This window comes from Oxyura jamaicensis, chromosome 6 (genome assembly GCF_011077185.1).
Source record: "Oxyura jamaicensis isolate SHBP4307 breed ruddy duck chromosome 6, BPBGC_Ojam_1.0, whole genome shotgun sequence".
Taxonomy (NCBI): Eukaryota; Metazoa; Chordata; class Aves; order Anseriformes; family Anatidae; genus Oxyura; species Oxyura jamaicensis.
In genome coordinates, this window is record NC_048898.1 from 10,782,415 (window position 1) to 10,799,191 (window position 16,777).

The 16,777-nt window shown below is 36.7% G+C and overlaps 1 protein-coding gene across 2 annotated transcripts in view; it reads right to left on the reverse strand.

Annotated features, from left to right (window-relative positions):
* Nucleotides 1–552: 552 nt before the first annotated feature.
* TSPAN14 (tetraspanin 14) overlaps nt 553–16,777 on the reverse strand; it is a 39,259-nt gene continuing 23,034 nt past the window's right edge. The window contains exons 4-10 of one of the 2 annotated variants that reach the window (XM_035329516.1): nt 11,984–12,130; nt 11,434–11,604; nt 8,886–9,011; nt 7,184–7,228; nt 6,517–6,636; nt 4,580–4,637; nt 553–1,915 (exon numbers count right to left, since the gene is read on the reverse strand). In XM_035329516.1, the coding sequence (XP_035185407.1) occupies nt 1,887–1,915; nt 4,580–4,637; nt 6,517–6,636; nt 7,184–7,228; nt 8,886–9,011; nt 11,434–11,604; nt 11,984–12,130 (696 nt within the window). In that variant the 3' untranslated portion in view covers nt 553–1,886. Of the gene's footprint in view, nt 4,638–6,516; nt 6,637–7,183; nt 7,229–8,885; nt 9,012–11,433; nt 11,605–11,983; nt 12,131–16,777 lie in introns of both variants that reach the window. The other variant, XM_035329517.1, reaches the window with a different exon arrangement.

Sequence of the window (16,777 nt, forward strand, 5' to 3'; positions counted from 1 at the left end):
GTGGACAGCAATATAGGCATCCTACATCTTTCCAATGTCAAAATAAAACAGCTTCATCCAATCTCAATTTGAGAGTAAGATATCTGCTTGTGCCTAAACCAGGTATTAGGATGAAATATATCAGGGTTATTACAAACATATATACAAACACACACCCTCCAAATAGCTGCATCTGAGTTGTCATATTTATCAAAAATGATCCAGCCTTAACATGCTACAGTATCTATTCTGTATTATTTTAGAATAATATGGCCATTATCTACTGTCTAAATATTTTTCTGACCTTACTAAAATTCAAAGGTTTTTTTTTAATGCAGTAAAGAAGAAATGCTAAAATTGTCAAAGAAGCAGCTACAAACTGATTTATGTAAGCCTCATGTTCAAACCTGTTACCTCCCCTTTCTGTACTCAGCAATTTCAGAATCATTGCTCAGACATGATAAACCAGATTGTAAATCACAGGAGTGATAATTGGGCAACAGCAGTCACAACGCAAACAGCAGTTTCAACTTTCTGGATATCCATAGACAGCATCAATATTTCTCTTCATAGTGGCTTTCACATTACACTTTTTTGTGGCTTCCCATTAACAATTATGAGAAAAGCACCTTTCACTTATCTATTACTCATCAGCCAAGACTGGAAAATCAAGAATTAGGTAGGTTCAGCAAGAAAACACACAAGTATTAGCAGACCTTTACCATTTCCGTAGTTATCCACAAACTGCAGTCTCAGTAGCCAGCCTAAACCTCAGAGAGCGAAACACTAGTAACTGGAAACAACAAGTCTTAGAACACAAACTCCACCAGTAAAAAACATTCATTTTATTTAATCAAATAAGGCTTGAGAAGAAACATATACTGAAAGTCACTCAGAAAAGCCATATGAGAAGAAGAGCCAGAACCTCCCCTTCCACTGGCTAAACAACATTCAAGCTGCATGATTACCCGCAGGCAGTGAGGGAAGGAAGAGGGAAGGATGGAATGGGGAGACAAAAAACAAGGCAATGCTAACTATAAACCAATTGCTGCATCAACCTCAACTTACTTGAGGTATAAATCTATCCACATGGCACTGTACAAGAGTCAACAGAACTAAAGACCCCCAAGAAGAAATATTCAGGCTTCCAGGAGGCAACTGAAGCTCCTTTGGTCGCTCTTTTCAGAGCTCATACTCATCCTCCTCCTCACGTACAGGCAGGCTGTGTCCAAATGCAGATGTAACAGAAACAGAAGAGCATATGCACAGTCAAAACATACTGAGAAATAAATACATTGCTTCACAGAAATAAATTGTGCTCATTTCTGAGAAATATATGATCACACTGATTGAAAGGTTTCCTTCTCAGTCCAGGTAATCAAGCCTGATCTCGTATTTAATATCTTCATTAGAAAACTTGTTTCCATTGTAGTGTTTGTGGAGGTGTTCCAACTGCAACCAATGAAATCTCAACATCAATTTATCAAACCCCTCCTTGTGAAATTGTTGAATTGCTTCTTCAGGGCTTTAGAGCAGGCTCACACCCAACTACTTATTCTGACAAGACTTGTTTAAACCATAAGCTAAAGCTTTAGGCATGAAGTCACTGCAGGTCCACAGAAAAGGTGCTAAATATAACTTGAAGTAGAAAGCGGTAAGAAAGTATTCCCATTCCAAGTCTGAAATCATACTACCACTTGTACCACCATTGAGGGTGTACTTCAAAGTGCCTAGGTGTAAACCAGCCTAGAGCCCCAGGGTTTTAAAAATGATACTGAAAAAACACAGAGAAGTTTATCCACAGTGAAAAGAGGAATAAGTTCATGAATGTAAAGATCCTCAAATAGGTTGAACTTGCTCTCTTGAATTCTGTTCCAAATCACTGGAGTATTGATACAAAGCTGGTGTTAACATGGCCAAGGCCGATAAGAACAAGCTGTGGAAAGACAACACTTTAATTAAATTCTGTTTTGCATACAAATGATACTTCAAAAAAGAAACCAAGTATTCATTTGTCTTCAGGCAACTTGGCAAGAGCGGCAGACGGGAAGTCTGATCAGTGACACTGGCCCTTGGTGACAGCTCATTTCAGTGCATGAACTCCACTGATGTCATTGAAGCCATGATGATTTTCACCAAGTGTTGAAATGACTTCCCAGAACTAGGAGCTTTGTGTCACCAAAATGGCAAAGCGAAATGTGCTGCCTAGATGAAAGGTTCAACTGAATGTTTCACAAACAGCAAGTTACATATAGGATGTGTCTTTCTCCCATTTTACATACATCAGATTATTATACATAACAAAGTAAGCTGGTTGATGAGGTGTTGTAAAAGTTTCAAGCACCAGAGTTGAAAGCAAAGGTTACTGGACACTGCTTTGTTGCTTGCAAAATAGCAGTAACAGCAGCAAGTTTTTGGCTGCTCCTAGTGGACTGGATTCAACAAACAAGGTAGTACAGACATCAGATTCAATGCTCTACAGAAGAAGTGTCTCTTGCTCTCCCCTTCAGCGATCTACTGCTATTTTTCCCTTGTTGCATATCAACCAAAGATAAAAAAAAATCACAGTGCACTTCTATAGATTTTACTTTCAGGTTTTTCAGATGAATAATAGCAGACTGTTCTCTGCTCTTCTAAGGAAGTCAGCCATCCTTAGACAAGCTTCCTTTTCCTGTTGTGCTTCAATCACTGGCCAGAAAAAGAACTATGAAAGCTGCACTGAAATATACATGAAAAGTACAGCACTGTCTGTGAAGTGTTGCACAGACTAAGAGCTAGAAGAACATCTGGACAATCAATACAGACACAAAGATTCTTACTGTAGATCAGCTTTTGCCAGTGAAATGTTCATTAATACATGCATAATACATAAAAAAAAGGACATGAGAGAGATTTAGAAGTTTGGCTTTCCATGAAGGCTATGTACTTTGGAAATACAAGTATTAAATCCTTCACACAGACTACATGTAGTAAAATATCATTAAAAAAATATATACTTCTCTAAAAATTTACACTCAGGCACTGTAAAAAAAAGTCTGCTCTCCCTGAAAAAACGGGTGTCACTGGAAGCAGTAAACAATGTTTACTTGAAAACATGTTTCACATGGCCTGGAGTAAAACAGACAACTACAACTACTTCCAAGTTTTCAGTCACATACATCTGTCTTTTACAGATAAAAAATAAACTATGTCAAGCATAGCAACACTTTTGCAGCCACTGCAGTCCTAATCCAAAGACTTTCAGAGAAGATTGGACTTTTTACTGAATTTCAGATCGACCCGCAGGAAGGGCAGGAAGAAGAGTTCGTTTTTCTTCTAGTAAAACCAAAAAAAAAAAAAAAAAAAAAAAAAAAACCTTCAGCAGGAGTCGTTCAGTTTGATACAGTAAATTACTGTGAAGAAATAGTTCCAGTCAGCATATTGTGGCTGGCATTTTAACCCTGTATGAGAACACAAATAGAACTGACAATTTCATAGTTTTATAGGAGACTTACAAAAAATCAAAAATTGATATTCCACTAAAACACATCTTTTCTTATTAAAAAACAGATTTCAGTAGTGGTTAATGCTGAATTTGAATGTTTTTCATCAGTCTTAATATTAGTAATTAGGACTTGCGAGGATCAGCTGAGCAGATGTGAAAGAAACTAGAGGAAGGGCAAAAAAAAATCCAAAGCTAGCACAGAATGCTTGCTACCGACTGCATTTCAAGATCTGTGCGGACAGTACTTTTTAAAGATATTACTAATCAATAAAAGCTAGGCATTTTGAAAAAGTTTTTTTCTTTTTTATATAAATAAAGACTATTTACAATTTTTCAGACAGGAAGCAGCATTAGGGATTCACGCTCCCTTGCCTGAAACAGAGATTTCTAACTTATAATGCTGTAGAGAGTTGGATTTTGCCCCTCTTGAGAAAACACTTGCATTTTCATAACTGCGTGGGTTACCCAAACTCTGATGGTGAGTGCAAGTTTCTGCTCCCAAGACATCTACATCACTCCCAGTCAAACAGAAATATCCCCTATTTCTGCACAACTGAGAATCAAAAAGCTAGAAGATTAGTGACTTTTTCTTCGGTTTCCAATGCCACGATGATTATGGTTGCTGGTATCTTGCCAAGCTGACCAGATGAATCTACTGTAGAGATTAAAAACGTTTTCAAGGTTCTTAAAAGAGATCAGCAGGCCTTCTGAAGAGATTACAACATTAAGACTGATGAGAGTTGGGAGTCAAAACAGAAAAATCTTCATGGTAATTCTTCATGGAAGGAGTTCACAGCAGTTTCATTTCTCCTTGCTATGAGTCTAAAACCAGTTCAGCCAATGACATGAGAAAGTCCCTTTTTTCCTCACCACAGATCAATTCTGGTGCACTGAGTTGTCTCATTAGGGGAAAAAAAAAAGGTAGACCAGTGTGTTTGGAGATTCTTTTTTGTACCAGCTTCTAACAAAAACCATGAGCAGGGTAAGATCCACATAAGGCCTTTAATACCGGGAGTATTTCACGGTCTGCGCATTTTTTTCCACCGTGGTGTCTGATTGAAAATAGTGAAATATACTTTTTGCAACACATTTGCTTTAGTATTCAGAAGGCATTACCTGCCTTTACAGCTTCAATATCAGAAATCAATGTCCTGGCTAGGAAAATCCCAAAAATCTAAAAAGAAACAAAAAATAAAAACCAGTTGTGAGATAAAATACTTGCAATGTAGAGTCTGTAAAAAGTCTCTAAAGATTAGTGTAGAATAGGAACCTGCATATTTGTTTCTATTTCTCTGCACTGAATTTAGTGCAACTCTTAAGAATAAAGATATGCATTGACAAAGGATTTGCAAGCTCACATACCATTTCATAGCCAGGATCATGTGTTGGAGCATAGCTATTACTACACGGTAGTACAAACAGCAGAATCTAGCACAAAGTACAACTGATGAGAAAAAGACGTTTTCATTTGACACTTCAGGAACATGCAAAATAGTATTAGACTTCTAGATGTCCTAAAGTTGGAATAAATCCATTTTACCAAGTTTACTTATAGCACTCGCACTTACATACTGCTAAAATTACAAGTCTGAAGCATTTTAATTCATTCCGTAACTTTGGTTAAGCCAAGTTACTATTTATTTTTATATATATTTAAAATACTTAAGAATTTCACTTTCACAATTGTATATTCCATGTCAGAAACAACAGTTAGAGAAGTCCCAGATCCTTCTGAGATATTTAAATACTTTGAAATTGTAACATTCACTCAAGTTCTCTGGGAAATTTTCCTTCACAAACTGAAAATAAATTCGTAACTCAGCATACTTCCTAAAACATTCTTAGGAAATCAACAAAATACTGTGAACTTCTGTAAAAGCCAGAAGATTTTTTTTAGGAGACAATTTGTCTCACTCCCAGTTCCACCATGAAAAAGCTTAATGCACAAGATAAACTAAATTTGAAAATAATCCTGCAATATGAAAAGGGTGTCAGAGAGACTCAGGACGCGAATAGGAACAACAATATCAAGTGACTCTCAACACTGTCAAAAGTTTAGATTTTCTATCTTGAACCTCCTCTCCTCCTAACTGAAGGTGTTATTCTCAGGACAGCATCTCTCTATGAAAGCACTGGAAGCACTACTAATAGATACTGATAAACTATCAAAAAAGCAACAGAGGGCAGTATTGTCATGGCTGGAAAAAGGTATTTTGCCAGCACTATGTTCAACGTATTTTCAGTTAAACGGAAAAGATTTTGTAGATTTACAACTCTTATTTCCCGCTGAAGTAAAGCAGTACCACATGAAAGCAACTTAGGCGAGTATACACAACTGCCACAATGAAAGCAGGATCCACCTTGAAAGAATTTTCATTCTATCTGCTTTACTGAGGATTTCAGTTCATTTTCATTGATGTACCAAGAATAGAAGAGGTATTGCAAGAAGTTTCAGCAACTCCATCTCCTGCTGCTAATATCACATCTGCAACCTGTTCACCAGCTTCCCTTCTCTTCTACTCTTGAGATTTTTGTGCTGTATGCTACAGTATTCTGAATAGCATTCTTAGCGTGAAAGATAGAATTGGATTTCAGTCTTTTGTATTTGCACTAGAAGGCAGAAGTTATGATCTACTGGAATACATTACCAGAAGATCTCCTGTCCCTCATGATGTATGTGAGAGACGCATATAATTTTATATATAAAAAAATAGCATGTTGCCATGTTAATATATAATAAAATATATGTTTCATAATCTTTGAGGTCTCTTCCAACCTAAATGATTCTATGATAATATAAAAATATGATATATTTGCAATACAGTACAGTGGCCTTCATTTCTTTGAGAAGTAATTTTGCCTGAAGGAAATCAATTGATCTCATAATTTTACGTTAAGACCCCATCTCTACAAAATCCCCCCTCCCCCCCTTTTTTTTTTTTGCAATACTGTTATCATACCTAAAAAAATCCACAATGTCAAAATATTTACTGTCTCCCTCCGTAATTACTTTTACTCTCAGTGGGTAAGGAAAAAACAATAAAAAAAACAACCTGCAGCAGTGAAATAGCTATGAAGACACCTGCAACAATGTAGATATTTCGGGGCAACCAAGCTTCCAGAGCAAGAATACAGCCTTTTATGAAAATCTGATCATCCCATTGACTCTTGCTCTGAAAGAGAAGAAGAATTCAAGAACCTCACTTTTATGCTTAAGTTAATTATAACAACTCTCAATCACGTGAAGGGATATAGTAAAACTTATGATTGGTCATTTACACAGTAACATTTTTAACCGGATTCCAGAAATACATGGAATACATACAGAAATACATATGCCCAAATTAACTCAAGGGATGTCAGGACATTCATATTAGTAACTTCCTGAAAATCCTTATTAGAATACTTATTAGAATAAATCCTTATTAGAATACTTCAGATTAGTAGAGAACACAATTCAGAATTAGGATACTAGAACTAATACCTGAGACATTTGAAATGCAGGTCTTACCCCTTTTTGAAGCAGACTTTGCTTTTTCTTTTTTTCCACCTTCCCACAGTACAAAACAAAATCTCTACCACACTCTACTTGTAGCAGGATGTAGCACAGCTGATAAGCTCCCAGAATTCTGAACTGACTTATACATCAGCAATTGCAGTTTTCATTATTTTGTCCATGCAGACACAGAACAGCAAAACAGCAAGATTCCAGCACCTTACCTTCTTTCTGACATCATAGCCACACTGTGTATTCACAACTTTTTGCTGCAAAACAGATTAAAAATATCAGTTGAATTATACTTTCTTCTTGTCACATCAAGTTTTCCCATCTTTTAAATTCACAAAAGAATCAGAACTGTCAAAACCAGACATTTTAAAAAGCATTTTAGTAAAAAAAATAAAATAAAATAGCAACAGCAAAAAAAAAAAAGCATTAGCAGAACAACAGGGAAGTATAATAGCAAAGTATATATTAGCAGAAAACATCCTCCACTCCAGCTTCTCCTGTTGCTTGGCTTTCATCCAGCAACAAATATTCCACACAAAACATTAACAACTATACTGACAGCCTTCAGATAAGACATCTGCATCTCCAAGATCAAATTCATTTTATCAATTTCGCATTACACCTAAACATTGAGATAAGAATAAAGGTATTACACTGTTTTATTTTACACCTGCAGTGGAGGAATGTGTCTTACAACTCCTTCATTTCACAGTGCTAACCTGATCAGTCAAAACAAGTAACAGATAGCTGCAAGCTACTTGACCTCTCTTATGGTTGATAAATCAAAGTCTCACATAACCCAGCTTCAAGATAAAACTACTGAAGATGACAAAATGTTCCTGTTGTAAATTCCAAACAGAAACACAATAAACACTTTCCAGATCCCAACCACACACAACCTAACAACAGTATTAAGCTCATAAGATGCAGATACATACCTTTTAAGACATTTTTGTTCTTCCTTTGTATTAGAGTTATTAAAACCTATTTACTACACAATTATAGAATATTTTATATTACGCATACTGAGTTATATTAAAATGCTAGCAGTAGAATCTCAGATTTAAAAGATTTGAAGACACCTATGTCTCCTTAAATACAGCCCCAACAACAGAAAAACTGCAGTGAACTGCTCTAAATTACAGTAAGAAAATTACTGGGGAATCTGAACTTGGAATATTTTCCAAACAAAATCTTTCCTTGAATGATTTCCAATGAAATCAAAAGCCTTTATATATTTAAATAGCTATCTGCTGCACAAGGATTGCTGGATCAACCTTCTGAGCTACAAATGCTACAAAGCATTTTTCATCCATTATATCCATACAAAGCATTTTGCATCCATTAGCACATACCTCCCTATTTTTGCTTCTACTGCAAGGGCCAGGTTCCCAGAGCTTAATAAGCCAATCCAACCAGTGAGTACTTGAACCTCGCCAAAACCAAAGAATTGACTCAGACACTTTAAACTGAGTTTGTGCATCAGCACTTTACTATTTGCTGATAACTAAAGTCATCAGCAAATGGAGTTACTCCTACTTGTCTGGCAAAAGGGTGCTGTACAGTAATTCTAACCAGGGGCAAGTGTACTGCTTAGACCATAAATAACATGCTTAAGAATTCAAGGCATTGGGAATAAAACAGCATCAACAGCCAACGGTTGCAGATTTAAGCCATAAAAAATAGCTTCTGAATTCCGGATGGCAGACAATACATTTTCAGTTGTGTAATGGGTTGCCATATTTAGACTCTAAAAATGATGGTACCGAAACAAAAGAATTTGGCTATCAGGATAGAAATTTTTGATCATTTAAAAGACCTCTTAAAGCCCTAGGCATCACACTATATTCAGGAAGTGCCTTCTTTCGTAATTCTTCAACAACAGAGCAATACAAAGCCAGGAAAACAACTTACAGCAGGATCAGGTATACAACAGGAAAAAGGAACACCACACTTCTCACGACTTTTGCTTTCACTGCTGCAATTAAAGTATATGTTGAAGTCCCAGTCATCTGGACCTTGGGCACCACAGCAGTGGTTCTGCAACAGATAAACAAATGCTTAACACTTGGGGACATTTTTATAGAAAATTTATCCACTGAACAGCTCTCTGGAATGGTATTTGGTCATATACACCCCTTTCCTAAGGCTGCAAGGAATCAATACCAACACCAGAGTAAAAAATAATGAATAATCAATACTGTGGCTCTATGAAATCAAAGAAATGCATTTGGCATAATGCTCTTGGAAATACGTGTCAACGTAATGAGATATTAACATTAAAATTGTCACTTTAAATGTAATTACCCAATGCAAATCTGTGTACATCCATAAACAGTGCAACAAAATTGGTTACACGGATGCTTTCTTCCTCACTTCTTCTACATCAACTAAAACTAAAAGTTATAGAATGTAGTGTAATGTAATTACCATAATTACAGGTTAGGGAATCCAAATATTTCAAAGACTTTTTAAGTCCTGGAACTGATGTAAGTTTGTTTCTCATTAAGTTATGCTTTGCAGTTTACCAGCCTGGTTACTTAAGGGTGTAAATCTTTCGCCATAATGTATACTTAATATGTTATATCAAACACTTTTCCTGGTACCTTATGAAATTACCTCCTCTCTTAGGACGACACCACTACTATCTCTAACATCTCTTCTCTGCCCACTGCTCATTGTCACATAACTTGTATTGACCTTTCTGTGAGACTGCTAAAAACTTGAGTCAGTAAATTGATTCAGAAGTTACCAAGTGGTGACAGACACAGACGTGAACAGAGCAGAACTGTGTGCACCTACTTTTCAAAGGAAAAAGGACAAAAAAGAGCTGAACAGAACAGTCAGAATTGAAAAAAATGTTAGGTCACATGTGTTTATAGTGAAAATAAAAAATAGGTTATTTTTATCTTTCTAGTCCCTCCTCCCTTACTCATCTCCACCACTAAAAGACCACGCAACCACTAAACATCTATCTTAGTAAGATAGAGGCTATGAGGACACTTACAGACTTGAAAGTAAGGCAAATAGCCAGAGTAAGGAGCAGCCTATGGAAAGCTCTCTGGGTCCCAACACACAACCTGTGAAACTCCCTAGAAAACGGATTTCAGTGAGGCACTTAAATATACTGGTGCACTTTATCATTGAGCCCTTGCAGAGCTACACTAACTAATCAGTGTTGCGTACCTTTTCCTCAGTACTTTCAGATACAAATCAATGACAGGCTGATTCAGAGATTCTGATCTTTGTTTTTTCAGGTTTCTTTGATCATTAACTAGGCTAGCATACTCCGTTCAGCCTTTTAGTTTCATTGAAAAGTACTTAACTGGAGTTCAAATGTAAATCAGCTTAGCACATTTCTCTGAGAGACTGAAATGAAACTAACTAGAAAACCAGAAAAAGTAACAACAGCATAGACAAAATTGAGACAGTTACTGGTGTTAAAAGTGGCCAGGATCATCTCTGGTGCCCTTGGCCTTAAAGCAAATAGCACTGAAAGCCATCCAGGCAGCTTAGTAAGAGGATAGTTTCACGTACAATACTAATGCACGCAAGAGTTAATTAACAGGATAAATAAAGTTGCTGGCAATATACAACAGTTCAAACTGACATCCAGTCTAAAAACATGGTTTGCTATCAAACCAAGCTGTAAGCATGTATTTAAACATGATCTTCTATTAAAAAAAAGAAAAAAAGACAAAAACAACCTTTTTTAAAGGGGAAAAATATATATAAAAATCAACCTTTTTACCACTTTATGAAGTACTCACATATGTATTCTGTTTCTCTCCATATATATAGATACAATTAAATAAATAAATAAATCAGAAGAGTTGCCCTCACTGGTTGTTTCTTGAGGAAGACTGCAAAAAGAAGCAAACTCACTGAAAGCCACCAGGCCCTTACCAGCACAGGACTTGCTATCTCCTGGTATACATCATTGTCTTTTAGTAACTGTGTATTTTAGGACCACAAGGGCATAAAAACAGTTAAGAAAAATCTTCTTTTGCTTCAAGCTGAGGTGCTTCTCAGAAAACAAAAGACCCTCTCTTACTATATCCCTGTACAAGACTGCAGTGCCTCTTAAAACGCGAGTGCAGACGATCTAGTCAATAGTTCCACTGCACAACTTTTCCAGGATGAACAGTTTTTGTTGCTCAGTTTTTACTTCACCTGGTGCAACACTGATCAGAACAGGGGAACAAAAGTCATGAGGCAGGTGGATGCTTGGTAAGTTCCCACACATGCACTTAGCAGGGCACTGTATCTCAGCAGTCTTGCCTCTCTGATGCTTTCAATACAGAAACAGAAAAACTGCACTTCTGTCACATGGCACTACTATCTACAGGGTTTTATAAATCTGTAGAAACTACTTGCAATGCTGTAGAACATGAAGAGTAAGACTGCCATATCTATATGTTCTCTTAGAACACACAGGAGAAGTGACAGGATATGAACTTACTATTTTCTGTAGCGAATCAATGAGGTTCTGGAGGTCAATATCATCTCGGTAGGACTTAATGTTATTCTCAAAGAACTCCTTGACTCTGTCCCTCACCCAGTCCTGGAACAAGACAGCCAGAACTGCCACTGCCAGCTCCAACAGAAATATAAACACAATTGTTCCACAAAACTGTGAAAGAAAAGTCACAAATTAGAGAATAACTCTTTTGAATACATCCCCATTCCAACTCCACTGCTTCTTGGACAGTTCCCATTTTTATATATTTTTTCCAGCTTAACTGTTTCTAAATCTAAAGCAAGAAAACCTCAATACAAAAACAAATGCTTAAGAGATTTCACAGTAGTCATTTGAGTCCCCAAGTTTTGTCCACTAAATATTTAGAAGAGATTAAGCTTTTAAGGGATTTTGTTCTCCCCAAGCCACGTATGTTGTCACCACGTATGTTGTCACAAACCAAATGCTGTAAATTAATTTTCATCAGGTTCTTCACCCACAATTTCCTACTTTCACATACATAATAATTCCCTCATATAACAGTGATACTTACAAATTTCAGAAGGCAGATGTTTTCTCTCAGTGCTCCTACACAACCAGCAAATCCCAAAGTAAACATCACTATTCCCACCACTAAGACAAGCACCACTGGGTCCAGACCATGAAGACCGGTCACTTTTGTTAGATCAGACAACACACCCTGAAAGAGAAAAACAGGATAACAGAAAGATGACCACTATATTCATTTTTCATTTAACATTCCTTCTGAATTGCCACGATTTTTACACGATTCCAAATGAACTGGTTGCAAATCCTTGAGCTTCCAAACAGTAACCCACTCAGACAAATTTGGTCACAGAAGCATTATTGATTATACCAGTTGTCTTCACACCAGCAAAGGAAGTATTAATGCAAAGTGAAAGCTATTAATTCATTTAATAAGTAAATCCAATAGTCTAAACTTTTCAGATTACATTCTCCTAGGTGTATCTGCCAAGCAAGCTTCCACAAGATGGTGCCAAAAGCTCAGTACTATCACTGAGTATTCACCTAGTTTCAAGGCAAAAGGACTAATGATGTATATTAATTTGAAATGCCTCAATCAGGAGAAGATCAAAGTCATTTAAAAAAAAAAATCTTTCCAATCCTGATGTTTAGGTGGCAGAAAGGGAGAAAGAACACTAACCACGAAGAAGGATATGGATGATGTAAGGGAGAGAAATAGGATTTTGATTTAGTTTTCACGTGAAAGATTTTTTCCTCTTGCCATTTTAGTTATTACTGAGTAGTTCTTTCAAGTGATTCTCAAAGCCTTCCCCCAAAAAAACAGAAATATAGTTTAAGCGTTCCTTTCTCATCACAAATAAAATCCTCACAACAACAGAAGTTATCCTTTTCCAACAGGACACTTGCAATAAACCTAATTTAACAGCAATGTTTTATTTTTTCTTAACTATCTGGAAATGCCTCTTATCTGTATTGCAATCTTACCTATTAAGCCTGTCCACCCAGATCTTGGGACAGAAGTTCTGAGTCTACATAGATAATTACATTTACATAAATGTAATGCTAATACAACGAAGCAGTCATCTTTTCAAAATTAAGTTATATATCAGCTACTGTTACAATCCCATCAAATACACACAACACAAGACTTTCAGGTAATGTGCAAGTATAACATGCAAATCCCAAAAAACCAGAAGGGACAAACAGCTGAAACTACTGAAGCTAACAACAATAATCTGTAGCAACATCCAAGCAGCCCTGAAGTGGTCTTAGTGCTCCTCTCAGACCCAGCAACAGATTGATCGTTTCAAGGAGGAAATACCTTCCCTTGAAAACAGAAAAATAATAAAATCAACATAAGATGACATTACATTTTTACTTTTTGTTTTTTAAAGTATATGCTCAAGTTAATTACACATGATACAAGAAAAAGGTATCAAATAGGCTCCTTAAGGCTTACGATTTATACAAGCAGTCTAATTCTGTCAAGAGAATGTAAATTTTGCTACTCAGGTATTTGTGCTAGAGTTAAGTGCAAAGAACATTCAACCTAAGAAAATACCTCAGAAAAATCTGTATCGCTTTACAGTTACATATTTACCTAACGAAAAGACCATATCGGAAATAAAGCATTAAAAGAAAGTGTTCACATGGAGAAAAACTTCATCAGCTGAAGAAAAGACACTGGTTAGCAGTACTCTAGTGATATGCAGGAGTTTGTCTTTCATAGTATGGTTTACAACAGATCTTATTAGAGCTGTTAATGTAGTGATAGCAAGACAACAGGGGGCTGGTGTTTGTGCTTTGCTTTTTGTTTGTTTTTAAATCAAAACTGACTTGAAGGGCCAAAAAAAAAGTAAACAGTAGAATTCAAGAATGCCTTGCCACTGGCTGGAAACTGAGTTGAAATACCTTATTAAGAACTGGTCATGGTTTATAGATTTCCCAGTATTTTTTTGAAAAGTCCTGGAAAGCAAAGGCTTTTCTAGTCAGTGTCATCAGAAGCACTGTCGTCCTTACAGACTGAGACCTCAAAGCTAGCTACCACATTTGGTCTAGAGGGTAAATTGAAGTGCCACCTAATCAAACTCTGGCCTCAAAAGCCCTTGTCTCAGACTCTACAAACAGGGAAGATGCCAAGACAAATTCAGTATCTTTGTGCAAGCAATAAGCTATGAAACTAGTCACATGACCACGAGTAGGATGCTGAAAACTTCACAGCTTTTTCCATCTATCTCCTTCCCACACTCAAGCTTTTCTCTGACAATCTCACTTGTCCAAGCAACATCTTTTGTAGGAAAACTTCCTCTGATCAAAGGATGTTATGAAAAAAAGTAGGGAGGAACTGGGCTCTATTATTCACCCTCAGATGTAGGTTCGCAAGTCCTCATATTCACATTTGATGTTTACAACATTCTCTTTTCAGAAGGGCAGGGGGGTGCTAACAAAAGATGTTAAGTAAAAAAACCTGAAGGAAGTCAACAAGAAAACTAATTCAGGATTTTTAATTCAATGATTTTCCAAAGACAATTTTTTTCAAAAATTCAAAGACACTATCTCATCTCACTCATGTCTCTAAGGATGTTCCTGCCTATGCCATCTAACTTTCCCCTCTCCCCCCACTAACAATCAGGATTTCAAGATATCACTGATATTAAGACAGGCCAAAGAACTGAATTTGGGGAATTATTTATTTTCAAGGAAAACATAAATTCTTTCAATAATAAGGTAGTGCAGCCTCCCCTTCTTCCCTGACTACAAGGCTGTTATTCCTACCTTGATTTACTTGAAATAAGACATCGAAAGTAGAGCTGAATTGCCTTTTTTCCAAGGAAATTCCAGGGCTGAATTTTGTATATTAAACAATGACACATTAAGTTTCATTAGAAGTGACATCTGGTACTAGTGCAACAAGCAAGAGGTTGCAAAAAATTGGTACTTATAAAGCCTTTTGCAGCACAGGTCACCCTTCCCAATAACATCTAGATTTCTTACAGGTTCTTTTCTCATGCAGTACTCATTCTAAATGTGTGCAACTCAAAAGGGACAGGAAACCAAGGCATACAGAAATAAGGCCCACTTGTTGAGGTCAGTGTCAAGAAAAATAAAAAAATAAAACGGTCTTTAAGTCTTCTTCTCCGTTGTTTTTAACAGTGAGTTAGGAGTTCAGTTGTACATGCTTTGATTTCTGCTTCTTTTCATGTTTGTACGTGCCATACCTCCAGCTCAAGTGAAATACATCAGCAGAGGGCAAATAATGATTGCCTTGAAAAAACTTTAATACAGCCCACTAAAAGATGCCAAAACAGTTACAGTCTTGAGATACATTAGTACAGAAGTTACAAAACATCCAACAAGGACAGCTGATTTTTCTGACACTTACATTAGTTGGACATTGATTGTCACCATAACACTGTCACTGACTTACAAGCTATGAGCATACCTTTAAACAGTTTACATGTGTACAGATGCACAGAGATCAGCAGACTAAAGAATAAGTAACCTATAATCATAGAATAGGTTGTGTTAGGCTCCCCTGCAGCAGGTGGGTCTTTTCCAAGACTGGACCTGGTATTTCATTTGCAGTCCCCAAAGTAACAAGTGCTGTTGGAAATCTCCCTCGGTCACTTAATGAGCAGCCCAAGGTTACTTCCTCACAGAAATGCCTTCCAGGAAGTGAGCCCCCACCCAGCCTGTACTAATGCATGAGATTACTCCACCCCAGGCATGGAATTTTAAAAAAAATGAAAGTGCAAAAATAAACTTTCACAAAGTTCCCATCAACTCATATTTCCAGGCTCTCAAAGTCCCTCTAAGCAACAGCCCTGCTTTCCAGCAGACTGCTCTCTCTCCCTTTGTTATCAGTCATGAATCTGCTGGAATGAAGTTAGGCTGACTCGTCTCCAGTTCCCCAGATATTCCTTTGTGTCCTTCTTGAATTGGTTTTATTGAAAAAAAAATCAGACATGATGGCTGTTATTTATTTTGATTTTATTTGCAGTTTATTGCAGTGACGCTCATTTCCTCTTAATGATTTTTGCAATACTTCTTGGACATGGTATTAACGTTGATCCAGTTTTTATTGTGTAGACTTAATTTTGCGCAGCAACTTTTACATGACTCTTTGGATTAGCAAAGCACATGTAAAGATCATAAGAATAGGCCAATGAGATCAGAAAAGTTAAGAGACAATATTAGACTCAACAGCAAACAGTAATGCAAATCAGGGTGGGTAACTTTTCTTAAGTTACTTTCAACACTTGACACAAAACACCATGCTTCTTTTGATATATTATCAGCTCAGAGACATACACAGGACTTAAACCCAGAGAAAAAGAACACAAATTAATCTGAATTGTAGTCATACGGGAAAAGATGACAAAAGAATGAACAAAGCAGTTAGAGGGACCCAATATACTTCATGCCACACTAAGAGACAGGATGTTTAAAATTCTCCCACCACCTTTAGTTTATCTTTGGGTTTAGCACTGCAGCACAGCTTCTGCAATGTTTTTCTTTTACTTCCCATCTATTGTTCACTGAGACTTATCTGCAAACACAGATTCCCACAGGCACAGAGTATGACTTTGTGGCTCTAATATGAAAGTGTCCACACAGAAAACTGACATGAAAAACAACATACTGATTTCATGAGCCATTCAGAAGTTTAAAACCACAGGAAAAACTTTCAAGCACTTATTTACAAAACAGAACAGACAACAGAAGCAGTTCAGGCATAATTTAAGAAAAAAAGAGTCAACAAGTTTACTGAAAGTAAAAGCATTACTAATGTTAGCATACCATAAAGGACATTTGGCAAACGGAGCTAGTCACTTCCAGC